The sequence below is a fragment of the Passer domesticus genome, chromosome 22 (genome assembly GCF_036417665.1).
Source record: "Passer domesticus isolate bPasDom1 chromosome 22, bPasDom1.hap1, whole genome shotgun sequence".
Lineage (NCBI taxonomy): Eukaryota > Metazoa > Chordata > Aves > Passeriformes > Passeridae > Passer > Passer domesticus.
The window spans coordinates 7,687,553-7,713,376 of NC_087495.1; the positions used below are offsets into that span (position 1 = coordinate 7,687,553).

The 25,824-nt window shown below is 44.6% G+C and overlaps 1 protein-coding gene across 6 annotated transcripts in view; it reads left to right on the forward strand.

Annotated features, from left to right (window-relative positions):
• Positions 1-25,824, forward strand: part of KIF1B (kinesin family member 1B) — a 77,487-nt gene that overhangs the window by 46,701 nt on the left and 4,962 nt on the right. For all 6 annotated transcript variants that reach the window (XM_064396852.1, XM_064396856.1, XM_064396855.1 and 3 more), the window contains 24 exons: positions 55-233; positions 1,202-1,339; positions 1,973-2,221; positions 6,937-7,055; positions 8,566-8,651; positions 8,798-8,927; positions 9,256-9,415; positions 10,015-10,105; positions 10,645-10,763; positions 11,286-11,341; positions 13,949-14,057; positions 14,645-14,711; positions 15,447-15,531; positions 15,794-15,899; positions 19,707-19,821; positions 20,276-20,409; positions 20,916-20,977; positions 21,664-21,809; positions 22,068-22,307; positions 22,731-22,802; positions 23,332-23,453; positions 24,216-24,365; positions 24,691-24,883; positions 25,465-25,583. In XM_064396852.1, the coding sequence (XP_064252922.1) occupies positions 55-233; positions 1,202-1,339; positions 1,973-2,221; positions 6,937-7,055; positions 8,566-8,651; positions 8,798-8,927; positions 9,256-9,415; positions 10,015-10,105; positions 10,645-10,763; positions 11,286-11,341; positions 13,949-14,057; positions 14,645-14,711; positions 15,447-15,531; positions 15,794-15,899; positions 19,707-19,821; positions 20,276-20,409; positions 20,916-20,977; positions 21,664-21,809; positions 22,068-22,307; positions 22,731-22,802; positions 23,332-23,453; positions 24,216-24,365; positions 24,691-24,883; positions 25,465-25,583 (3,047 nt within the window). The remainder of the gene's footprint in view (positions 1-54; positions 234-1,201; positions 1,340-1,972; positions 2,222-6,936; positions 7,056-8,565; positions 8,652-8,797; positions 8,928-9,255; positions 9,416-10,014; positions 10,106-10,644; positions 10,764-11,285; positions 11,342-13,948; positions 14,058-14,644; positions 14,712-15,446; positions 15,532-15,793; positions 15,900-19,706; positions 19,822-20,275; positions 20,410-20,915; positions 20,978-21,663; positions 21,810-22,067; positions 22,308-22,730; positions 22,803-23,331; positions 23,454-24,215; positions 24,366-24,690; positions 24,884-25,464; positions 25,584-25,824) is intronic.

Sequence of the window (25,824 nt, forward strand, 5' to 3'; positions counted from 1 at the left end):
AGTGTCCCATGCAGCATCCCCCCGCTGAGGAGCAGCGCGGTGTGTGTCGTGCAGGTGCAGTTCCAGTTCGTGCTGCTGACGGACACGCTGTACTCGCCGCTGCCGCCCGAGCTGCTGCCCGCCGAGCCCGACAAGAGCCGCGAGCGCCGGCCCTTCCCTCGCACCGTGGTGGCCGTGGAGGTGCAGGACCTGAAGAACGGAGCAACGCACTACTGGTCCCTGGAAAAACTCAAGTATGTCAGTGCTCCTAGAGAGCAAAATTCCCTGTGTCTGAGGAACTTCACTCAAAAATTTCTTCCCTCGCTGTTCCTTATCGGTTTCTGGTTTTGCTCTGTGTCCTCCCAAACTTTCTAGACAGTGTGGGATGTTCTAAACACCAGCTTTTCAGATTGTTTGAACAAGTGCACTTTTCTCCAGCTTCTCACATTACCTTCATATCTAATTTTTGCAATTTGAGGTTAGACTTTATCTTTTGAATGTAATAAGACTCATCACAGCTCATCTCTGTGCATTAGTTTTTTCAGTCCTTCCACTGTAATAATTTCCTTGCCACCTGCTTTATATAACCTGGCAGTATAGGACATAACTTATGATAAAAATCTTAAAGATTTTATTTCTGTGGAAGTACACAAATTCTGTCACAAATTCTGACTGCAATCTGAATTATTTTCATCACATGTAAATGACATTTCTTTTCCCCATTCTCTAAATATTGACTGAAGAACTTTTTTCCTACTAATAACTTCCAGACAGAGGATCTTGCAGTGTGAAACACTTGTTTTCTACAATAAAATAAATGGATAATTAGAGTCTATAATGGAATTGGTTCACTTTTGAATCAAAATGCCCACATTTCTGGAGTGGAATACAAAGAACTGCCAAAATTTCTCAGTAGCATGGTCTGATAAAAAAATTGAAGCAAAAAAATGTGCCAGAATTAGATGTGAAAGAGGAATATTTAGAAGTGAATTGAAATCCAAGATTTATGTAAGCTTCTGCAGTGACCTTGCCTTGTGCTTACGGGCTTAGCTGACAACCAGGCTCTAATATTTTGGGGAATTAGTGAAGCACCAAACTTAGGGCACAGCCTCCTGTGTTGTTGGGTGTCCCTTGGTGCAGGTGAAGCAGTGAGGCGATCACTGGCTGTGTGTTCTGTGCCTCCGTGACCCCTCTCTGAGCTCTGGCTGCTCTGTGCCCGCAGGCAGAGGCTGGAGCTGATGCGGGAGATGTACGACCGGGCGGGGGAGGTGGCCTCGGGCAGCCAGGAGGAGCCCGAGGGCTCCATGACCGGCAGCGACCCCTTCTACGACCGCTTCCACTGGTTCAAGCTCGTGGGCAGGTACGGACAGCAGCTCAACGCGCAGGGGCCTCTGTGCCAGCTGGCTCTTGTCTTTCAGGGATCTGGAATAGACTTTAAATATGGTTAAGAAAATGCTCCTTAAAATGATGCCAGTTCAGGTGTCTAGTAGTAGAATCTGCTTTGAGTGAACATTTAGTAAGTTACAAATTTATTTTGAAATAATATAACCTGCTAAGTTCCATCTGGAGCAGAGCTGTGAGCATTCGAAGAACGCTGGAAAAGTGGTCCAGAGTCTCTCATATGTGTGCTTCAAATAGTTTGGGAAGAGTCTGATGGGATTCTTTGATATTTCCTGCTGTCGGCCGCACCTTTACAATATTTTTATTTGCAGAACAGCTGTGTTGGAAATGAGAAATGTAGCTGTGTTCCACAGATGTCCTCTCAAGTTCTGTATGCTCAGCCATGTTTCTGTTCCTTTTCATTTGCTTCCTGCTCCGTTCAAGGACACTCTTTTCCCCGGCTTTGTTGGCAGCCCCGTCCCTCCCGTTTGGTGGCAGTGCAGGTGGTTTGAAGGCGCTGCTGGTTGTGGAGGGTGTCTGTGCTGGTGGCAGCAGAGCTGCTCTGGGCTGTGTGTGCTGACGCTGTTAATCGTGTCCGTTCGCTGATGTGCAGCTCCCCCATTTTCCACGGCTGCGTCAACGAGCGCCTGGCCGACCGCACGCCCTCCCCCACCTTCTCCACGGCCGACTCCGACATCACTGAGCTGGCAGATGAGCAGCAGGATGAGATGGAGGACTTTGATGATGAGGCCTTTGTGGATGACACTGGCTCCGACGTTGGGACTGAGGAGGGATCAGACCTCTTCAATGATGGGCGCGACCCGTTTTACGACCGATCCCCTTGGTTCATTTTAGTGGGAAGGTTGGTGAGGTTACTCTGAGAATGGCCAAAAGGGACCAGCTCTTGCTGCAGACTGCAATGGCTCTGCCTTGTGCTGCATACATGGTCAGTCTAGCCAAAATATCCATGCCCATAAATTGGAATTGCCAGAGAATGAGTGTAGTTCAACATTAAGTTGTAAATTCCAGTGTCTGGAGCCATGAAGACCTAATTAGTGACTGAGAAAATAACCCTTAGATATGACAGTGTCAGTAAATCTATCTCTAGACAACTGTCCCAGCTTGGAATGAACGGGGGTTTGTATACAGAATTTAAACCTTTATAGAATTCCCTATTCAGCCATTACACTAAGACAGAACTGTGAGTGTTATTGCCTTCCATGGAAGAGAATCTGATTATGGTGGGAAGTCTTTCAGTCCAAATCCAGAAATGCATTTTTTTTAAAAACAGGTTTAACATCTGCTGCATATGAAAAGATGGCATGAGGAGAAAGAAGAATGGTCCTTTCTGGATGAGGAAAAGAGTGTTCTCTGAGATGATTTGGTGTCTCAGATTGTGCTTGATCCTCTGTAGCCAGTATTGCACAGGAAAAGGTCATCGACATTGAAATTCAGGGTCTCTGTTTATCAGCACTTTCCCCAGGCACTCTGCTTGAATTCCTGAAACAGGTTTGCTTGGAGTATTTTAGAATATTATTGAGCTTTCCAGAACAGAAAGAATTATGGCATTACCAGACCTCAGTCTGTGCTGTAGACCCTTAAGGACAGCAAATTAGATTAGAAAAATGTAGTTCTTCACTGTTTCTTCAGTAACAGTCCTGCTAGCACATGTTTCTCATTACAAGAAACAGAATCATTTTTATTTAGTGACTTGGCTCTTCTCTCTGCTGCTTCCCTCTCCCCTGATGATGCTTTTGTGCTTCCTTGCTTACCCTCTAAGCCAACATCCTCATTAAGGTGCTTCCACAGGCGTGGTACAAAAAGGGCTCCATGGCCAGGAACAAAGGAGAGGGACCAGAGCTTGGCTTTATCCTCTGTCAGTGTAAGCAGGAAAGACTTCAGGGTCAAGGTGGTGGGATCTTTATGCAGTTTCCTCAAATGCAGGACACTTATTTGCATAATTTATGAAAAGGAGAGATAGAGTTTGCTGGTCTTTATATCAAGCTTTGAGTTCAGTGTAGTGTGTTTGTCTAACCTCAGGCATTGTCAGTAGTGAAACTTGGAACTTCCTTGATTCCATTTTTTAAACAAAATTCCTAAAGTTGCAAGAAATTGTGTTAGTGCTCTGTGGTCTCTGAATCTGTGCCTGTACACGCGATGCCTGGTACAATGTTTTACAAACTCTGATTGTCTGGTTCAGGTGGGGAGGCACTTTGGGAGAGCCATGTGTGCTGCTCTGGGCTGGCTGGCAGCTCCTTGAGCCCAGGGTGCCCCTGGAGCTGGGAAAGAGCTGAGCTCTTCATGCTCACTCAGAGGGCACAGCAGGCACAGCACGAGCTGAGCAGATAGAGAGTGCAGTGCAAACACTTGTGCTTCCTGGCAGGCTCACAGATTCCCTGCTTTGTGCAGAGCTCTGAGCTGTGTCTGTGGCACGTGAAGCTGCAGCTCTGCGTGGTGTGAGCTGCATGTGCAGAGCAGGGGATGTGCTGAGGGGTGAAACTCAGCTCCTATTGTGAGGACAGAGAGTGACTCTTCCTCAGCTGCTGCTTTCTGTTGTTCTGTTCCTGTTGTGCCCATTCTGTCAGCAGAGGCTGGTGGGCTGTCCAGCACCACTGAGTAGGAACTACTGTGAGTGCTGTGTCCTCCAGTGTGGGAGCTCTGCTTGTGAACAGTGATTTACAGGCACAGGGTGTCCATCCTCATAGGGCTTGTCTTGAGCACAAGGCAGTGTTCAGTTTGGAACCAAACCAGAGTTCCGTATCTCTTCCAGCTGTGTACTGGTTGATACATTACAGAATGTGAAGGACAAATGCAACAATTTTTAGTATTTTTGGAGGGTTGTCAGCAATGACAAGTGCAGGTCATGAAGGAGAGGAGGAGGAGAAGTGGAGCATGTGGTTATCCAGCTCCCTGGCCATCATGGTTATTTTCTTTTCTCTCTCTGTGCTATGACTGCCTTTTATTTGTAACTCTTAAAGAAAACTAAAAAGAGCTGGTCCCTTTAGCCATCTCTTCTGGCATGCTGGGTTTCTTCAAGGTTGACTCTATTTAATGGTGTGACATATCAAGTATTTGCTTTGTTTTTAAGGGAGGTGGGAGAGGACTATGGGATATTTTCTTGAAATCCTCATGTGTTCATTTTAAAAATATCTGCCATCATTTTGAGTTCTGTTGGTTTTGTTTTGGTTTTTTTAAAAATTGTGTTTGTTAAATTTAATTTCTAGTTTTGTTGTGAGTATGCCATTTTACCTCACCAATCTTTCTGCTAATCCAGCTCCCCTCTTTCAGTCTGCTGGGCTGAGTGCAGGGGGCACTTAGGGGCTCTCTGGGGAGTGGGACTCCTCACGGATGTGGGAAGAGGAGGAGGAGAACTTTAAGATTTCATGCACTCCTAACTTGGCACTGTCTCAGGATGAAGCAGCAGTAGTGCTGCACAACCCAGCTTACCTCACTTTGAAGCAGACTGAAAAGGAATTAAATCCTAATCTTAGTGAAGTGTTCTGTTGCAGTTGGATTTTTGTTGTTGTTGTTGTATGGTTTTCTTCATTTTTTGTTTTGCTACTTTATAGCCATATTAATCATCCTCTTCTCTACTGCATTTTGTCACCACTTTTTTTTAGTAGCATTATTTTTGTGTCCTTGGTTCATGACTGACACCTGTTTGACTTCCTTGTCATTTCAAAAGAGTTCATTCATCCTTGGAAGGGGCACGTGAACCCAAGGAGCAGCACTTCCCTTTGCCATGCAGGACTTTTCCTAGGAATGCTAAACAATAACAGTTATAAATTACAGGAATTAATTACACATAATACTAAAGACTAATAAAAAGAAATGTAAAGAGGAAGTTACTTAAATAAATTACTGTTGTTTAGTATAGTTTAATGTGCATAAATTTGTTAAAATTGCATAATTAGTCACTTTAAATTTAGTGACTAGTAAAACTATTGGTTAAAGTTCTGTGCTTGAGTACTCTTCTGAACTCTGAAACAGCTCATTTAATAATTAAAACCTGCCATATTTTACCCTTGCTGAGAGCTGTTCTTTAGCTGACTTGTTGAGCTTATCAACATTTAATGTCTTGCTCAAGCTAATCCCACTTAAGTGTGACGCTTTAAAAATTACTTAATTAAAGTCTATACAATTAAATTGGTTACCTTACTGCTCCAAAACAGACCCTGCTTGTATATAACTTAGAAGTTAGTGCAGGGCAGGATTGTCCCCCATGGGGCCTAAATGCTGTTTTCCCTTTTGGAAACTGTGATTTCTAAGTGGTTGCTCTAGAGCAGTGCTGTCATGTCATATTTATGTTTTGTTTTTTCAAAGAAATAAATCCTGAAGAGATTTACCTGTGAAGACTTTCAGTCTTCCACTATCTGTACAATCAGTGAATCTTCCAATTAACCTAAGTGATGACTTGTGGTTTATTGTGGGTTTCTGGTTATTCTGCACACAGTGTTATCGAAGGAATATAGGAGAGAGAAAACATTCAGTCAATCTGGTTTTTAAAGAGTGGTTTTATATGTTCAGTAAAAATTGAGGCTTTGTGAGCACAGTAGATAAATTCCTTTTTAATTTATAATTTCCAACAACCTCATTCTTTATCATCAGTAGTTCCCTGATGGATTCTATCAGCTTGCTAACAGCTCCATTCACACCTGCAGTGCATCTCTGGTTACCTTCCATGCAGCCATCCCCTCTCTGTGTCTGTGACTCGTTCCTGTGAGCCCTGGGTCCCTCTGAGCTCCCACTTTGCTGGCTGCACTGGGCCTGGCAGGAGCTCTGTGTGGGCAGGAGTGACCCAGGACCTGTGTGGGCAGGATGGACTGGGATCTCCTGTGTGGGCAGGACAGCCCCAGGATCTCCTGTGTGGGCAGGAGGGACTGGGATCTCCTGTGTGGGCAGGAGGGACCCAGGACCTCCTGTGTGGGCAGGATGGCCCCAGGATCTCCTGTGTGGGCAGGATGGACCCAGGACCTGTGTGGGCAGGATGGACTGGGATCTCCTGTGTGGGCAGGACAGCCCCAGGATCTCCTGTGTGGGCAGGATGGCCCCAGGATCTCCTGTGTGGGCAGGACAGCCCCAGGATCTCCTGTGTGGGCAGGATGGCCCCAGGATCTCCTGTGTGGGCAGGATGGACCCAGGATCTCCTGTGTGGGCAGGAGGGACTGGGATCTCCTGTGTGGGCAGGATGGCCCCAGGACTTCTTGTGTGGGCAGGATGGACCCAGGACCTCCTGTGTGGGCAGGAGGGACTGGGATCTCCTGTGTGGGCAGGAGGGACTGGGATCTCCTGTGTGGGCAGGAGGGACCCGGGATCTCCTGTGTGGGCAGGACAGCCCCAGGATCTCCTGTGTGGGCAGGATGGCCCCAGGACCTCCTGTGTGGGCAGGATGGCCCCAGGATCTCCTGTGTGGGCAGGATGGCCCCAGGATCTCCTGTGTGGGCAGGAGGGACTGGGACCTCCTGCAGGTCTGGGAGATGCAGTGTCTGAGATCTGGCTGCTGCAGAGCCGAGCAGGGCTGCAGTGGGGTTTGGCACACTGTTCCTAATGCTGGCTGTGTTTCTCTCCTGTCTCCAGGGCGTTCGTGTACCTGAGCAACCTGCTGTACCCCGTGCCCCTGATCCACAGGGTGGCCGTGGTCAGCGAGAAGGGCGAAGTGCGCGGCTTCCTGCGCGTGGCTGTGCAGGCCATAGCAGGTGAGACCCTGCTGCTGCAGGGGCCAGGCTGACACCAAACCCCTCTCCTCATACTCACACTGAATAACCTGCGTGTTGCAAAGAACACCTGCTCTCTGTTGGTATCGAAATTACTTCATTGCTTCTTTCACCACATGGGCTGAGCATGAATAAGTCTTGAAATAATGATGTTGTCCACTGACGTTTATACCTGGCAACTAATGCAACTGTGCTTTTTAGGACAGTGGAAGATTAAGAAGTCTGAAAACTAAAACTAAAGCAAAGCTTTTTCCTTCTGGCACCCAGTATAAACAGTGTAGAAGGGTACCTGGTTTGATAGTTTTGGTGTCCTGTATTAAAGTTAAATGTGCCAAGTTTTAGCTGTGCTCAAACTATCCCTTTAAATAATGCTCAGAAATGTGCACCTCTGGGGTCTGGGGAGAGCACGTGAAGAAGTTCCTGAACTGATGGTTTTCACCATGGTGTAGACAGAAATCAGCAGCAGTTTCCCCCTTCACTGCCTCACTAAAAACGTGGAGACTGGAAGCTGCTTTAACACAGTGTTTAATCACCAGGAATTCTTTTCAGAAGAGAGGAGTAGATATCCGGGGTGGTGACGGCCTCACCCAGGGCTGAGCTGCCATTGTGTGTGTGCCAGGGTTTACTGCAGGTCACTGCTGCTGTTTCACACTGCTCAGTGTGAGCTGGGCTGCTTGGCAAGGCCAAGCCTTATCCGAGCTGGTGGGAGCACAGATCCTTCCCAGAATTTGCACTTTCCAGCAGTGGCCAGCTGCCAACAGTTCTTGCTTCTTTAGGTAGGGTAACCCTGGAAGCTTCACTCTCCATGGGAACATAGAATGAAACTCAGACTCTGAAGATGTATAAGAATCACCCTGGCAGGGATTAAAACAAGTGAATTAAAATCTGGTTTAATGTTTACAAAAGTCTGGTTTGGTTTGGTCTCCTTAACATTGACTGAATATTTCCAAATAAATATTTATCCATCCAAATGAACCAAAAACAGCATGGCTAACAGAAACTGAACTGGGGACATCCCTTAAAAAAGGGCCATGGCATTATTTGATCCCTAAGCAAAGCATTGGAGCACATTGTGAATCTTGGGATTTCTGCTGTGACTGTGCATTTACTGTGAAAAAACCTTGGCATTTAACCAGGCCCTGTTGTTGTTGCTCTCTGTGAAGAGGAGGAGCTGAAATGAGCAGATTGTATGGACAGATCCAACTTTCAGATTTCCAGCATGTCCTGGTGGAGCTTTGCTAGTGTTACTGCTGAGTTCGTGGCTACAGATTTTCAGATGTTAGTTTACTTCAGTATAATAATCAGAAGTAAATAAATAATGAAAATTAGTGCTAAAGTTGGTGTGCATTCAAAATTCTCTAAAGTTAAATATTTTCACAATGAAGCTTGAGAGCTGTCTTGCTTTCCCACACCCGAGTTCCTGCTGGAGAGGTTTCTGGTATGATCCTTTCCAGCACTTTATCTATTTTCTTTTTCCCCTCTTTTTTTTTAGCTGATGAAGAAGCCCCAGATTATGGATCTGGTATTCGACAGTCTGGGACAGCTAAAATTTCATTTGACAATGAGTATTTTGATAAGGTAAGAATTCTTAAAATTGAGTTAGGTGTCTTTGAGTGTAGTAGCTTGTGCTTCTAAATAAAGAACACGTGTTGTAGGGAAAGAAGGGGATGGCAAACCCAGAAAATGCAGAAGTCTGTTACAAGGCACTATATTTAATTTTTCAGAGTGATTTTTCTTCAGTTGCGATGACTCGGTCTGGACTGTCGCTGGAGGAGTTGAGGATTGTGGAAGGGCAAGGACAGAATTCAGAGGTTACCACTCCTCCAGAGGAGATCAACAGAATGAATGAGCTGGGTAAGCAAGAAATATGTGGTGATTGGAGAACTTCTGGGAAATTCATGACACTTCCAGTCAGTCACAGAAAGGAGTTCTGAGTGTCCTTCAGAAATGTGCTGGGTTGAACATGGGAGATCCTGGTTGAACATGAGAGATTCATTTGAAGAACAGGCCTGAAAAACTTCTCAGATATTTGGATCTTTTGGTTATCAGCAAATTATTTGGGTTTAAAAGGAAAAAAAAAAACCAAACTGATGGGACTAAACTGTCTCCTGAAGAACTATTTCAAGAAAAGAAAGGAGAAAAAAAAATTATTTCATATGAGGTGGTTTTTTTTCTCCCTAAGACTTGAAGTCAGCCACTTTGGATGGAAAGATGACTATGGAAGGATTCACTGAGGAAATTGGTGATCACCTGAAGCTGGGCAGTGTGTTCACCTTCCGTGTGACAGTGCTGCAGGCCAGTGGCATCCTGCCCGAATATGCAGACATCTTCTGCCAGTTCAAGTAAGAATTTGTCCTCACTTGCATGAGGCAATTAATGGTGTAAGAGAGAGAGAGCAAAGAACAGTGGGCAGTGGAGCTCTGAGAACTTTGCAGATGGGTGGAGGTTTTGTACAGCAGAGAAAAACTCCTTGTCACTTACTGGAGTTCCTGGTCCTCACTTTCTCTTAAGCAGATGTTAAGGATTAAAGTTTTGCAGAAAGAAATTAAAGTGGGCTCATAAGTTAGTAGTTCATAGATATCTTAAGGTTTTAAGCTTTTAATGTGAAAAATTCAATCCTAGATTGTACATACACCCATTTGAATGGAAGCTGCATGACCCTGGAGGAAATCAGTACTTGTCAAGTGAAAGTGGTCTCAGGCTTGGGTTCTTAAGGAAGAGAATCAAAAGGAGTAATAAGGACATAAAACAGGTACCACAATTGTGGTCCCACAAGACTATGGCATGCCCAGCTTTAGGCCATCACTCAACTGCTTCTAAAGTTCCAGCAGAATACATTTCTTTGAGGGTTTTAGGATTTCCTTTCAGGGTTGGATTCAGAGCACAGAATCTTCATTAAACCATTCTGTGGTGGCTGATTTTTGGTTTATTTTTTTTAAAGCTTTCTACATCGACATGATGAAGCTTTCTCCACAGAACCTCTCAAAAACAATGGCAGAGGGACTCCCCTTGGGTTTTACCACGTTCAGAATGTAAGTAAAGCTTTCCATGAGTAGTAACTTCCTCTGTCTGCACTGGGAGTTCTGGGTGTCCTTCAAGGCAAGCAGGATTATTAGGAATAGACAGTACTAGGAGTGATCAGGTGAATGATGTAATTCCCATCACAAAACAAAACACAGAATGATTCTTTGTGGCAAATTTAACTCTTCTTTCACCTCTACTTCCTGCCATTGAATTCTGTGTTTCCTTTCCAGGGTGAAAACAGTCTAGAATTCAGGAAATAAAATATACATGTGAATAGCAGTGCTCTGATCTCAGATGAACTGGATATATCTATTTTTATGAACTGTGTAATGCTTTGGTTACATGCAGCCTCCTCTTCTCCTACTTGAAATGCCTGACACTGAGGCTTTAATTTTCTCCTTTCTTGGAGAGTAGAATTAGTGTCTAAACCAGAAGGGAATGCAATTGCTTTTACTGTGAGTGACACTAAGTGATAAGAAAAATACAGACTCCTCAAAGAGATTTCCTTTTTTGAATGTCTCATTTTCTTTCCTTACTCCTGAAATAGATTGCTGTGGAAGTGACAGAATCATTTGTGGAGTACATCAAAACAAAGCCTATTGTCTTTGAAGTCTTTGGACATTATCAGCAGCATCCTCTCCACCTGCAAGGACAGGATCTCAACAGGTATTGGTCACTAGCCTGGTGTAAAGGCACTTGGGGATCATGCTGAGGTTGTGCAGTTTTGGTACTCCTGAAACTGTGCACCACAGCCTCACAGGCAGAATTCCTGACAGAGGTGAAAGTGCTGCCAGAGGCCTCTTTACCCAGTGCAGTGACTGCTGAATTGTCTGCCCTGTCAAACATGGAGAGCTGGCTGTTCTGCCAGTCCACCCTAAACCCCCCTGGGGACCGGAGCACTGCACTGGGAATACTGGGAACTCCAGCAGTGATCTGTGAGCTCTGGGAACAGCTCAGCAGTGCTCCTAGGGTTGGTTGAGCTAGAATAGAAAAAGAGCATTGGTTAGTCTGAATGTGCTGAGTCCCCTTGTTTTCCTGACAGGGGATATTTCCCTGTCTTCATAGAATTGTGAGGATATGTTTAGAGACAATAATAGGTGTGTGTATACAAAGATGCATGTGTGTGCATTTGTGTATATTTCTTGTGTTTAACTGCCTCTGTACTGACAACTGTTCATTTCTCTGTAGCCCTCCACAGCCTTCTCGGAGATTCTTTCCTCCCCCGATGCCACTGTCAAAGCCAGGTGAGAACAGCTCTCTAATTCTGTACATCACAGGGCTGCTGCTGCAGATGGAGGTTGTAGTGTATTCCTGAGGGGTCCAGGACACTGAGAAATGTAAATGGAGTGAGTGCTGCAGGGGGCACTGGATGTCTTTGCTGGCTCTCTGCCCTCTTTATGTTTTATTTTTATTTCTTCTCAACCTCTGCAGGAAGTGCTGCTTAGTTCATTAGGGGGTAGAATTCCATTCCTGAGGTATTGACCGTATTCCATGAGATCTGGCTATGGCTCTTCCCATGCTTACTGTGCCCTTACTGACTGGAAATTTGCTTGTTCATTAATTGCTTCATCATTTTGCTCTCTCATGTTCTTGTTTAGTGAGTCTTGTTGAAATGATTCTTGGTTTTCTTTGCTTAACTGGAATAATGCATGCTGAACTCTTTTGTGATTTTTTTTTTCCATTTCACCTTTAATTTCCTCCTTCTCCCTCTTTCTCTCACCTGCATATTTCTACCATCCTTTCTTTGTGTGTGTTGCATTCCCTCTGCAGACCATGAGAGGAAAATTGAGTTGATTAGGTACCTCATGTCTGGCTATGTAAACGTGCACGTGCTGAACACGCTGTCCGAGCACGCCACCGTGCTGGCCTCCTCTGCCGTGGCTGCTTTCCAGGATGGAGCTGACCAGCTGCCCCCTTTTCTCTTTCTGCCTGTTCCCACTTGTCAGAGTGAGCGGGCTCCTAAACGAGATGGTTAGTAGCCAAACTCGGGCTGTGATAGATGTAGAAGTAGTTCCAAAATGTGCTTCCAAATTCCTTTTTCCTTCATCGTGTGGTAGCATTAGGAGTAGAAGCTGCCATGGTTGTGCTCATGGAAGGATGATGCTGTGCTTAAATGTAGGGCTCTTTTAGAGAGAGCCATAGAGACAGTGTGTAGACTCCAGTGTGCTGGGAGTCACATCTCACAATAGAGATTTTTTTGTGTGTCACTGCATCTGTTCCCTGGAACTTCCAGGACCTCTGATTTTTTCTGTGTTCTGCATAGAGTTTTGTGGTACTGGGATGAGAGATGCATATGGAAACACAGGCAGGTATAGAGGAAACATTCTGCTGTGTTCTGTATAGGTTTCCTTTTCACTCATCTTCCTTTCCTGCCACTAACAGTGCTGTTCCTCACTTCCACTTCTATTCTATTTAACCCAAATAAAAAGTCATGCTGATTAATGAATGTACCAGAGCAAATCTTTGAGAACATCTAGCATCAAGCTTTCGTGTTTAGTTCCATGTGTCTTTCTGCTGTTTTTCTCTTCTGATGCTTTTGAGTCGCTCTGCTTAGCAATAACCTTGAGTGATTTGTGTTTGATGTTCTGGCTGGAGTGACTTCTTGTGCAGCTGCATGAGGTGGTTGGGTGTAGAGAGAGTTACTACCCTGAGTAAAGTATGGGAAGGCAAACGATGAGCCCCAAGCTCACTACCTCCCAGGGTGGAGCTGTGCTGTGAAAAACTGATTCCTGTAAAATCTGTCTCTCTGAGGCAGCTGCTGTTTTACCCAGAAGAGAAACAGATCTCAAAAGAGAGCACCTAGGCACTCCTGCAAGGACCTGCTCTAACTGGGGGCTGTTATGTCCTTCCAGTGCACGGGAAATTAAGTCATGGTAGAAGCCAAAGGATACAGAGATGTAAAGGTGGGAGAACCCAAAGAATACCTGAGCAAGGGGGGATTGGGTCTTGAGAGGTGGAAGGGAGAATAATTATTTGGCTTAATAAAAGCAGTGAGGTTAGTATGTGAAAGGAAAAAAAATGAAATATCAGAGCTACAAAAATCTCAGAGTGTACAGGAACGAAGCTTTTAAAATGTTCCCATTTACAGAAATGTAATGAGTGAACAGATAAGAGAAAGCATGTAATGGCAGCTAAAAGGTATGATGTGTGAGGGAGTATTAGGTTATTTCTAGAATTTAAGCTGTCTCATTATTTTTTTTTAACATGGTTTATCCCTACATTTGAATGAAAGGAATTAGAGAGGATCTGGCTGGTTATACTCACTAATGCCAAGAGATAAGGAGCCCAGAAAAATACTTAGGCAGGATTAGGGCTCTGGAATAAGTCCTGTTCTGCCTTTTCACATATACAGTATCTTAACCAAGTGGTGCAGGGGTCTGGCAGTTTGTAACATGAAGTGAAGACTGAAGTTTTAAGTTATACTCTTTTCCTCCTGTGTGGGGAAGGTGAAATGCATTTTATGGGTGAGTAATGCTGCAGATGAACAGACCTCAGCAATTCTAAATCACCAGCTGTCAAGCCATAAAGCAACTGATGCATGTTTGAGGAAATTTCTCTGTGGATCTAGAGGGACTGTGTATTTTTCCAGGCTCTTTGGATGCACTTTTGTTCCATTATTTAACTTCAAAATTTCTTTCTCTTCTAGTAACCTAGATTTAATAAACATTTAGAGAAATAATGATTGCTGTAAGCAACATAATTTTCATGGTGAAAGCTGTGGTCTGCCTACGTACACAGAATATGTAGGACCTGTGAAATGGCACGTTTGTGTGTGTCCTGGATAAGCTTTACTTGTTCAGTCTTTGCAAACCAGTCTTTTTTTCTTCTTTCTTTTTTTTTTTTCTTTTAAGTGCCAGCTACAAAGCTGAATACTATGAGCAAGCCCAGCTTGGGCCAGAGTGTGAGCAAATATGACCTCCTGGTGTGGTTTGAGATCAGTGAACTGGAGCCAACAGGGGAGTAAGTCCTCTATTAATACTGTGATTAATATAGTGTTTCAGGAACAATGGTTTATGAGATTTCTGGGTCTTTCCCCTTTGTTCTGTCCAGACCAGGCTGATGTTCAGCAGTCACCATGGTAGAGCCTGCCTGGTTTGTAGTGATGGGTGTCCAGTCTGCTGGCAATAGTTGTCCCCATTAGTAGGCACTAAAGTGATAGAATGATTTCTTTCACACTTGGAGGGGTCTTTCCATGGTGAAGTTCCAGGCACAGGCACCAGGAAGACTTCCCTGTGTAGGCCATGAGTTTGGAGTCTTTGGGACACTGGAGATGTCACTGCAGTCACATAGCAGCCTCTGTTCAGTGTTCATCTCTGCTACAAGAAGGTTTTCCCTGACAGGTCCTTGGGGGTTATTTTGAGAAGTGATCTGCACTGGAGGTACAGTGGGTGGCACTTCCATGATTCACTGATGTGTAGTGCCACAAGGAGCCTGTTTGGGGAGCAGGCAGAAAGACACACCCTTGTGCCTCCAGCTGCCACAGGGAGAGGCAGGTGCTGGCAGCAGAAGCTGCTGTGCTGGTTCATCTGTGGCCCTGTCTCACACAGGTACATCCCTGCTATCGTGGATCACACCGGGGGCCTGCCCTGCCAGGGCACCTTCCTGCTGCACCAGGTATGATGGAGCACAGGGGCCACTGAGGGAGGGAGGGAGGGCGTGCTGCTGCCTGGCTTGGCACCTCTCCACACAGCTGGGCAGGGGCAGGCAGGGTGTCCCAGGCTGTGCTGCTCTGGTGGCTTTGGCTCTGAGGAGACTGGCCCCAGGACACTGCTGCTCCTGTTCCTTATCCCTGGGCATCCCACTCGTGGAAGAGCAAAGCCTTTTAAAAAGCAGGAACCTCTGGGGCCAGATTTGTGCCTTCAGTGTTCTCCAGCATCTCTAAGGACACAGAAGGATCATGTGGACTCAAATTCCATTTGCTCTCTCTCACTGCTTGTGGTTATGACACATAATCTATGAAGTGACTGTATCTCAGTGCATCTTAAATTCTTCTTACAATCCTTAGTAATATTTTGTCTCTAGCTAGATTATAAAGATAATCACAGTTTAATATGGTTCATAGGTTTAAAGTTATGTTTTTCCTACTCTGTCTTTGTGGAGTGAGGAAGAGGAAGCATTTAATTTCTTTTACATATGAGAATATAACATCCCCTTGAAGTGAATTTTAGGGTCCTGAAACAAAGAGTTGCTTGTTCAGTTACAGATGATATGTCATGATATTATTGAAATGACTGAAATGATATTAATGATATTATTTAAATGATATTATTTACTTCACTTTTGCAGTACAAGTGCAAAACATCATGTGTGTGTGAACACTTGAGCAGTGTTTGTTTGTGAACCCCACAGGGCATCCAGCGGAGAATCACAGTCACCATCATCCATGAGAAGGGCAGTGAGCTGCACTGGAAGGATGTGCGAGAGCTCGTGGTTGGTGAGTAAATGGTCTTGTGTCTTGCTCTGTAAGGAAGAAAAGCTATTACTGGTAATTTCTCTTTGTATCACATTCTGTCATTTTTATGAGCACCGCCTGTAGGAGGAGAATTTTGAAAAATATCCACAGGAAAAACTTAAGTTTTGCAACTTCCATTTACAGCTGCTCATTATTCATGTAGTCTGAAATTGTATTTGGGAAAACAAATTCTTTCTGTGTTGCAGTTTGAATTTTAATTGATTCCTCCTCCTTCCCTTCCCAGGGCGTATAAGAAATAAAGCAGAGGTAGATGAAGCTGCTGTGGATGCCATTCTGTCCTTGAATATTATCTCTGCAAAATACCTGAAGTCCTCTCACAGCTCCAACAGGTAAGTGAATGCAGTGAGCCCTCCAGCAGGAATCAGAAATTTGTTTGACCTCTGATGTATTGGCAGTTTGGAAGCTGGGAATGTGGCTAATTATTAAATGTAGAATTCCATGGGCACAGAACACAGGTAGAGAACAAACATCACTGTAAAATCTTGCTAATGCTGAAATCTGTTGGTGTGTGGGAAGGGTTTGCTGACAGTGCATCTGAGTTACTTTCCATGTGTGTGGACCATAAAGGGCAGATGGAAAGGAACAGCTTAAGGGGGCCTCAGGATTTAACCCAAAACTTCTAAACTGACATCAAGGTTTGGTGCTGGAATACAGCATGGAAGTACAAGGAGAGTTTTGGGAGGTACATCTGCAGATGTGTTCACAGGGGTTTGTGGCTCTGTGTCCCTCACTGCTCTGAGGCTCAGACTCCACATTGTTCTGCTTCAGCGTCTGCAGCCCAGTGCAGCAAGGCAGAGGGGCCCTGGGCTCAGCCTGTCCCTGCTCTGGCAGCAGTCATTTGGCTGCTCCCTGCTTCTGTTCAGCTGGTGCAAGGGAGGAATATCCCTGGAGTGGGGCTCTGAGTGGCTTTTTCCAGAGGGAAGGAAGGTTTGAGTCCATCTCTGCTGAATGCTGGAGGGGGGATCCTTCCAAGCCCTGGAATTCTTCCTTCTCTGTTAGAGGCCTGGACTTTGAAGCACCTGTGCCATTAAAGTGGGTTTGGGATGCTGCTCCTGCCTGTGGGCTCTCTGCCACCTGGGTCTGTGAAGGCAGGCAGGGACTGGGGATTGGCAGTTATTTATTGCCTTCCACTGAGAAGTGGGTACTTTAGTGTGTTTGAATTAATGGATCAATAAACTGGAAAACAGGGAGACTGCTGCTGGATTCCTGCCTGATACTACTGGATTTGCAGTTGGAAAGCTCTGTGCTTTCTGTTTTGTTTCAATAAATTCCTCTATATCTCTGTAGTTTTCTGTAAGATGGGTGAAGGATGAGAGGGATGAAGCTGTTGGCCATCTCATCCCAAAATGCCAAGGTTTAAGTTGTGGGATGAGTGCATGGCAGCGTGGTGGAAGGGAGCTGAGGCCCTGGTAAGGGATATGTCTCAATGTTTGTTCATTGTCTGCAGACTTGTTTGCTGCTTTCTCTGGGTTTTTTTCACTTTGTTTTGTTTATTAGTCCACTTGTTCTGTTCCTCTCAGCTGTTGCTTTTCTGTTCTGCTTTTGGCTGCACTAACTGAAGCTCTTTCTATGTTTTTACAGGCTCTTTCTTGATAAGGATATGCCTAGGTATTTTCTGTTTGCTTCCTTTGTACATAAAGATTCTTGAAAATAGAATGCTTTATGTCCCATTTGTATTGCTGCCACTTCCCTCAGCTTTTACTGAATTCTGTTAGCACACCTCTTAGCTCTTCCAGAAGTAGTCTTCCTCTTCCCCATCCTCCTCCTCCTCCTCCTCTGTGTCAGAGGGTTATTCAGGTACAGTTCACTGGGGGACTTGGAAAGGTGAACTTTCCTTCACATGTGAGAGTAGGAGAATTTCCTTTGTGCAGTCTTTCTGAATCTCTTGATGTGCCATCCAATAGAGACCCTTTTGTAGTCCTTGCTATTTTCTTCCCTTGTTCTGTATCAAAGAACTAAATTTGGAATTTCTCACTGTCTCTGACTCTGCAGTGCTGCTTGTTTGAAGGACCAAGCCAAGGACTGAATGATGAGGTTACTTGGATTGCTCTGATCAAATAGCAGTGGCTGCCATGTGCCTGCTCTTCAGCCTCTGTTCTGGGGCTGGATTTGCATTTGGAATTTAACCGTGTGGTTGCCACTCCTTAGTTTAGCAGCTGCCACAGGAGCCAGACATGCAGTAGCTGCCCAGGCTGGATTCCTGTTTCTCCTTCCCAGTGGCATCACAGCCTGACATGGCAGCTGCACACTCTGGGGCACTTTGAGCTCTGCTTTCTGTGCTCTGCCTCTGGAAAAGAGACGAGAGTCTTCAGCTCCCAATTCACCACCTTTCACAATGCTAAGATCCACTTCAGAATCAGTTTTAACTCCACATTTAACCTGTCTCTCCTCTGTTCCATGCTTTGTGTGTCCCCTGCTCCCTTCTCCTCCGTGCTGTGCTGAAAGGAGTTTGCTCACTTCTGGTTTTTGTCTCGCTCTGTAGCTATTGTAGCAAATTCTGGTCTAGGCAGGCAAAGCTGTGTATATTTACCTTCCTGGCTAGAAAAGATCCACTAAAAGAATTGCCTCAAAGCTGTGCCTGACTCTGTCTTGGTGTTTGTGCAGACATCATGTTACTCAAGAGGGTGGTAGTATTTCTGCACTGAGGAGCATTTACCCCTGTGTTCTCTCTCCATGAGGAGAAATCTTGTTTGGCAAATGGTGCAGAACTGATGCTGGGGTTACGTGCAGTGCTTTTCCATCTGTGATCAGATGGGTTTTATTACTTTCTCTTCCACCCTGAGAGTAGATCTGGAATTTGCTAGAACTTAAAAAATTGCTTGCTGTCACAACTAAGTCATGATGAAAGTTTAAAACATAAGGACTCAACTCAGATGTGTAAAGGCTTAGATGACAACTGTGCTCTTTGCCTAATCTAACTCAGATGAGGATTATTACTTTACAGTGCTTCACAGTGCTTTTAAAGCTACCAAATACTTGCCCTTTAGATTATGTTTCTTTGTATTTTTAATAGAAACAACATATTCAGAAGTAGTTTCCTAAATGTGGTTCTTCAAATGCAATCTAGCAGTGTTCTCACTTGACTGCAGTTCATGGTGCCTTTATGTATTAGCTTGGAATTGTGTAATTGGTATCAGAGAAGGGATTCTTGAGAGCTCCACTTGAGGTCAAACTCTTCGTTTCTGCCATGTTTGCTTTTAGGCTGTTTCATGTTTCTTTTTGTTTTGCTTTGTATTTTCCTACCCTGCTGTTTGTCCTTTGTCTTTAGTTTCATCTTCCATTTTTCTGAGTTTGGAATTAGTACAGAAGCTCTTCAGATATATAACTTACTTAAAAAAAAATAATGCACATAAAGCACTTTCTTGCTTTTAGTACTACATCATTTGGACTCAAAATGGGATAAAAATAGCAAAGGGATTTGGGAGGGAAATTCTATAGAGGTGATAAAGAATGAATGCCTTGTGTTTCATCACCAGTGTGGAAAGGTGTGCTGAGTTCCTGAACAGGGGCATAGGTCTCTTTCCAAAGGGACCTCCCTGCAGTCTGTCACTGCCTGTGGGAAAGGAGAAAGCTCATTTCCCCAAGCCCCTGCTAGAGAGGGGAGAGTATAACTGTGCCTTTGGATGTGTGACTGAGCTGTGCTGTGTGTGATGCTGTCTCTTTCACTTTTACTTGAACCTTCTGCTTTGCTGGGGTAGACCTGGGGGAGCTTTCAGCTCCTCTCTTTCCTTGTCCCAGACTGAAGAAATGTCTTACAGAAGTCCTAAAATATGGTGTAGAAAGAATCTTCCCGTGCTCTTTTAAGATGCAGCTGGGCTGAATTGCAGCAGTAGAAATTAATTTTCTCCATTTACAAACAACTGTTCAGTGCTGACTTCCCTGTAGAGCTATGAGAGCTTTTGTTTTCTGCATTCCCTCTTTTCCCTTTTAGATGAGTCTTCTCCATAACAGGTGGTGGTCTTTATTACTGTTTGAGGTAGAAGTGAATGATCCTGGAAATAAAGAGAAGGTTTTTGCTTCAAGTATTTTTATCCACCTCACTGGAGGATGATATCAGGAAGAGATGCCTTACACTGAGTGATGAGAGGGCTGCAGAGGAATGCTTACTATTGACCTTGTACTGTCCTTCTTTCCAGGACTTTCTACCGGTTCGAGGCCGTTTGGGACAGTTCCCTGCACAACTCCCTCCTCCTCAATCGAGTGACACCGTATGGAGAGAAGATCTACATGACCCTGTCTGCCTACCTGGAGGTGAGACACCAGTGCCTTCCTGCTGGCTGAAGCCAGTAAGAGTTTTTATTCATTTCCTGAGAACAGGGTGGAAAAAATGGACTCAAAGTTAACACCTTAAAGTCCAGGTATTACTGCCTTGCAACACAGGAGATACTGGTGGTCTTACCTTTTTGTCCCTTGCTTTATCTATCTTTTTCTGTGAAAATCCACTGGAATCAGTGAACATTGCTGTGTGAGTATTGGTATTACAAGCAGGGGCTTAGCTCTTGGCAAGACACTGTTGTTTTGTGTAGTAAAATAATTCCATGGGATGCATCAAGAAATCTGGCAGTTCTCTTTCACAGTTACACATATGAAAACCCTTCACCAAAGACCCAAACAAGAGCAAATTTCAAAAGCTGTCCCCCTAAGGGCAGCAGTGTAACTTGGCAGGGTTGGCTGCAGCCGTTCATTCACTGCTGGTGTTCCTTAGCTTGACCACTGCATCCAGCCTGCTGTGATCACCAAGGATGTGTGCATGGTGTTCTACTCGCGGGACGCCAAGATCTCCCCGCCGCGCTCCCTGCGCAGCCTCTTCGGCAGCGGCTACTCCAAATCCCCAGACTCGTGAGTGCACTCGCACCTTTGGCATTGGCCTTTTTTGTCACTATTGTGTTTCCTCTTAGAGGATGTTGTTTGGTTTTCTTAATTTTTAATTTGAAACTTTACCCACTCATAGGTTCTCCAGTCTGGTTTTGAATGTTCTTTCTCACGTTTATTTCAGTGGAACTCTGATGGCTTCTCTCTTTACTGACCTCTTTTCCATACTGACAGAGTTGGGAAGAGGGATCCACTTTTCAAGCTTGCACATAGATGACTTTGATCCTGACCTGGAATTTACTGCAGCATGTGCTCTTCAAGTCCAGTGCAGGGTGGGGGGAACATGGGAGAAATGCCTTTTGTTGGGATCTTGCAGTTCTGGCTGTTTTGTGCAAGGGTAGTATTGAAATCTAGTTCTAACTAACAACTATACTTAAAATTCTGCTTTGGAATCACTGAGCTGAAGCTGAAGCACGTATTTTTTGAAGATAATAAATAGAATGTTTTTGTTTCTTCTGCTTTCCTGTGAACAGCAATCGAGTCACTGGGATCTATGAACTGAGTTTATGCAAAATGTCAGACACAGGAAGTCCAGGTAAGCAGTGGCTGGCTGCTCCAGTGATAAATATGAAATACTGCAGAAAATTTCTCAGGCAGAATGGAGTAAACATTTCTGTCCTGATCAGAAGCAGTTCCTGTGTTTCACAGGAGCAATGGAATGTTGCTATTCCTTCAAACACTTACTCTGGCTTTTACTTTAGACTCAGCTCTGTGTTTACCATTGGTGAACAAGGATTCACTGGAAACTTTATGTTTTCTGACAAGGGTAACTCAGGACACTGAGTCTTACCTGAGTCTTAGGAGCATAATCCATGGCTCATAACCAACAGTTGAGACTGGGTTTTGCAGCAGTGGAGCTTTTTCTTGTCTTTTGAAGATGCTGCTGATTTCTGATGCCAACTTCACCTCTTGAAAGGAATGTAGCTCATGGTGTATCTGTGTATTTTTCTTCTAAGATGTAGAAACTGAAGTCCTTCAGTTGAATTGGACTGAACAGGAGTTTGCATTGTATCTTGGTCAATAGGAAATACATGAAAAAAATAAGAAAGCTGGACTAAATAAAATATCTTTGGTTGTGTATTTGCAGGTAATGAAATCCTTGTATTGTATATTTCCAGCCAAACAGCAGAAATACTGGTTCTTTGCAAATTGCTGATTATTTCTCAGTGACACCTCTCTGGCTATGGTTTTAACACGTCTCGTGTTGTTTTTTCTGCTCAGGAATGCAGAGGAGGAGGAGGAAAGTCCTGGATACTTCTGTGGCATATGTGAGGGGAGAAGAGAACCTGGCAGGTTGGAGGCCCAGGGGTGACAGCCTCATTCTAGAGCATCAGTGGGAACTGGAGAAACTGGAGCTGCTGCATGAGGTGAGGAAAGAGATGGAAGTCAAGATTTAAATCAATTCTCCTGGCAGAGAAGATACAAAGTGTGTGGCTGGCTGCTGAGTAGAGTCAGCTCAGAATCTCAGTGTATTCAGCAAAGGCAAATTCAATTTCCAGTGCCACTGTAAACTCCCTTCCCTGGGGAGAGTTACTGGTATGAATAGTAAAGGACTCCTGAGAGTTCAGTGTCTGTAAAATTGGCACCTTCCTGGAGCGGACGACACTGATTTCCTTTCTTACTAGGTGGAAAAAACCCGACATTTTCTTCTGCTTCGTGAGAAGCTTGGTGACAGCATCCCCAAGTCCCTGAGTGACTCGTTGTCTCCCAGCCTGAGCAGTGGGACCCTCAGCACCTCCACCAGCATTTCCTCTCAGATTTCAACCACGACCTTCGAGAGCGCGGTGACGCCCAGCGAGAGCAGCGGCTACGACTCCGCGGACATCGAGAGCCTGGTGGACAGGGAGAAGGAGCTGGCCACCAAGGTATGGCACAGGGCACAGGGCAGCCGTCCTGAGGGCAGCTGGGGTGCCAGAGGGGGTTGTAGGTCAATCACGAGCTGCTCAGATAGCCTGGGGAATGTCCAGTAGTGTGGGAGTTTCATTTTAACATCCTGGTTGGTGAAATAAGCCACTCTCACTGGCCAGTGCTGTGGGGAGGTTTGGCCTGTGGCTGTATCTCATTCCCCTCTGTCAGTGATTCTATAAAAGCTTTCCAGTTTTATCAAGTGAAGTGATTATTACCCTCTTCTGTGATTTTTCATAGCAGTTTAGAATTTGTTTTTTCTTTCATGACCTCCCAAATGTATCTTGGCAAATCACCTCTTCTGTTCAAATTTCTCTGAAAATCTGAATATAAAGTTCTTCTCTGTGTCTCACTCATTTTTTCCCCTCATGTACCCCCTTTAGTGTCTGCAGCTTCTTACTCATACCTTCAATCGGGAGTTCAACCAGGTGTACAACAGCATCAGTGATTGTAAGGTAAATATTTAATTGTAATACACTCTATTTGTGGTACAACAGCAGCGTGTTTGTGAGTCATGGAATCTGCTGATACTATGAAAAGATAAACCACTTTATATTAATTTATTATTTTTTATTTTCAGTCCACTGGAAGCATTTGGCTATTCAGCATTAGGTTCCAAAGGCTATGGCAGGAATTGCAATGGTGTGGGCTTGCACTGTAGTACAGTACCCAGTTTATTAGCAGACTCTTACTGTCTTTCCCTACATACACTTTCCCTATGTAAGAGGATAAATCTACTGTTAAAATTTCTGCCTGTTTCAATCTGGATGATGTTTATCCACTGAAGAAGTCAGAGTGTGAATAATCAGAAGTGTAGGACATTGGTAATAGCAAGCTGTGTCTGCATAAATGCTGCTGTATTTCTGCCCCCAGATGGGTTTGTGTGAAAATCTGCCTGCTGAGTAGGGGAATGGCTGGTGCCAAAGCCTTTCTGTCTCTGAGCCAGGAGTGAACATCAGCTGCTGTGATGTGTTTTGCTTGCAGCTCTCAGACATTTCCCCAATTGGAAGGGACCCGTCCGTGTCCAGTTTCAGCAGTGCCACCCTCACCCCCTCATCCACCTGCCCTTCTCTGGTGGATTCCAGGTGCAACTCAGTTGATCAGAAGTAAGTGCAATGTGTTAAAAGGAAATGTCACTTTTCAGTGCTTCACAGATCTCTTTGCTGTTGTCTGATTTGTTTTTCCTCATTTCTTCCTTTTCCCTACTTTCAGATATTTCTAGTACAGCCCCCTTGCCTTACTTCTCCAGTCACTCTGCACAATTCTTTTTCCCCATTTTGTTCTTTTGAAGTGTTTTTATTTTTGCTTGTGTTGGGGGAACAGTCAGATGCTTGTCATTCCAGTGACCAGTGCATCTACAGTTTGCACAGTCCACAAGTTTTTTCAGTGATCTGTTGAAAAGGTCTACTAATAACAACCCAGAATAAACCAGTTTAGCCATTAATCTCTGTTTATCTTTCTCAGCTGTATCTATACAAGATATTTTTGATGAAATTGGTAATAACTATGTAGGGAAATACATAATTTGTACCTTCTCAGTTCAGCATCCCTGAGGGAGGAGTGCTGAGGAAGCAGAACATTTTACATCCAGCAGCAGTAGGAAGTATGTTTGTGTTGTGACTATGTTTAGGAGGAGAAAAAAGGTAGAAGTAGTGGGGAAGCAACTTACTAGTGGTTATTATAGGTTTTATTCCGCAGATATCAAAGGAAAATGCTATTCAGTGTTGTACTAAAGGATCCCACTGTCATACGATAAATCTGGGCTGGAGGATGGAACTTGAGGCTGGCCTGAAGATGCAGTTTAAATTCCATTGTCACATTTGGTTGCTTTGTTGTGATTGACTTTTTTTTCTCTACTTTTTTTAAAGGACACCAGAAGCAAATTCTCGTGCCTCCAGTCCCTGTCATGAGGTGGAGCAGTTCCAGATAATTCCTGCAGTAGAAACTTCCTACCTTGCCAGAGCTGGGAAGAACGAGTTCCTAAACCTGGTTCCTGATATTGAGGAAATCAGACCAGGGTGAGTTTTCTATTGTTGTGTGATCGTGGCTTCCCAAGAACTGTCACAGGGGCCTTCTGAGATTCTTAGCTTCTGTGCCCCTTTTGAAGAAGGAAGATTAACAGGTGATAGCAGTGCAGAGTCCTCTGTGATGGATTGGGGAAGACTGTCAGACTTTTGCAGAGTTGTTGAAGACACCATTCAGCTTGTTTTAAAAGAACTTCTTCAGAATACAGTTGCACACAAAACATATTAAGGACTGAGTGTCTTACACAGTGTTTTGCAGTTAACAGGGATACTCAGGGAAAATCTGTTTCTGTTTTTGACGTGGGTTTGTTTTTTCCAGCTCTGTGGTGTCAAAGAAAGGATACCTCCACTTCAAGGAGCCACTCTCCAGCTCCTGGGCCAAGCACTTTGTGGTGGTTCGCCGTCCCTATGTTTTTATTTACAACAGTGACAAAGATCCTGTAGAAAGAGGACTCATAAACTTATCCACAGCTCAGGTGGAATACAGCGAGGATCAACAGGCCATGGTGAAGGTCAGTCTGAGAGCTGTTGTTTATTTATCCATAAAGCAAGAACATTACAAGTAGCAGTGCATCTGTACCATCAGGTGTGTCGTCTCTGGTGTGAGGAGAATGGATCTGAGTCGTGGAGACATTGAGGATCCTGCCCACAAAGTTCCCAGTTTGTTCAGGCTTTCTTATGGTTTTGGACACCGTTGTACCAGAGTGACCCTGGCTGCTGTCACATCAGATTAGCTTTTAGGACCATGGGTGCCATCACCCTGCCTGTTGGGTTTTTGCAGCTTCCTTTGTAAGTTTTTTTGGGGTTGTGTGTTTTGTTTGTTTAAAAACAAAACCCCACAAAACAACACATACAAACATCCTGCAAGGAACAGAATGAATTCTACTGGTCCATCTCTTCAAGCCCACACTCAGCAGTTACGACTCTATTTGGTAGAAGATAATGAGTAATAATACCCTGGAAATCAGCAGTGAGACATCAGTGAGGGAAGGAGGGAAGGAGGGGTGTGACGGAGCAGATTCTCTCAGAGAGGAAATGTGCTTCAGCCTCTGTGCTTGTAGACTTTGTGTTTGAGTTGTCCTTCGTGTTGCAGACACCCAACACGTTTGGAGTGTGCACCAAGCACCGTGGGGTCCTGCTCCAGGCCATCAATGACAAGGACATGAACGACTGGTTGTACGCCTTCAACCCTCTCCTTGCTGGCACAATTCGGTAAGAGCAGCTCAGGGCTGCAAAGGGACCTGCTCAGACCTGGAGCCAGATGCTTGGTCACAGATTTTAGTTTTGTCAGGAATTTGACAAGATGTGGGAACTGGAGGAAGGAGGAGAGTAGGTAGAAAAACCCCCAGAACAATCAGAAAACAAACCAGCCCTGTATTTCAGGAACTGCAGGGGCTGTTGTTTTGGCTTGTGATGTTCTGAACAGCCATGTCCAGTTTGAACAGGTGTGGGA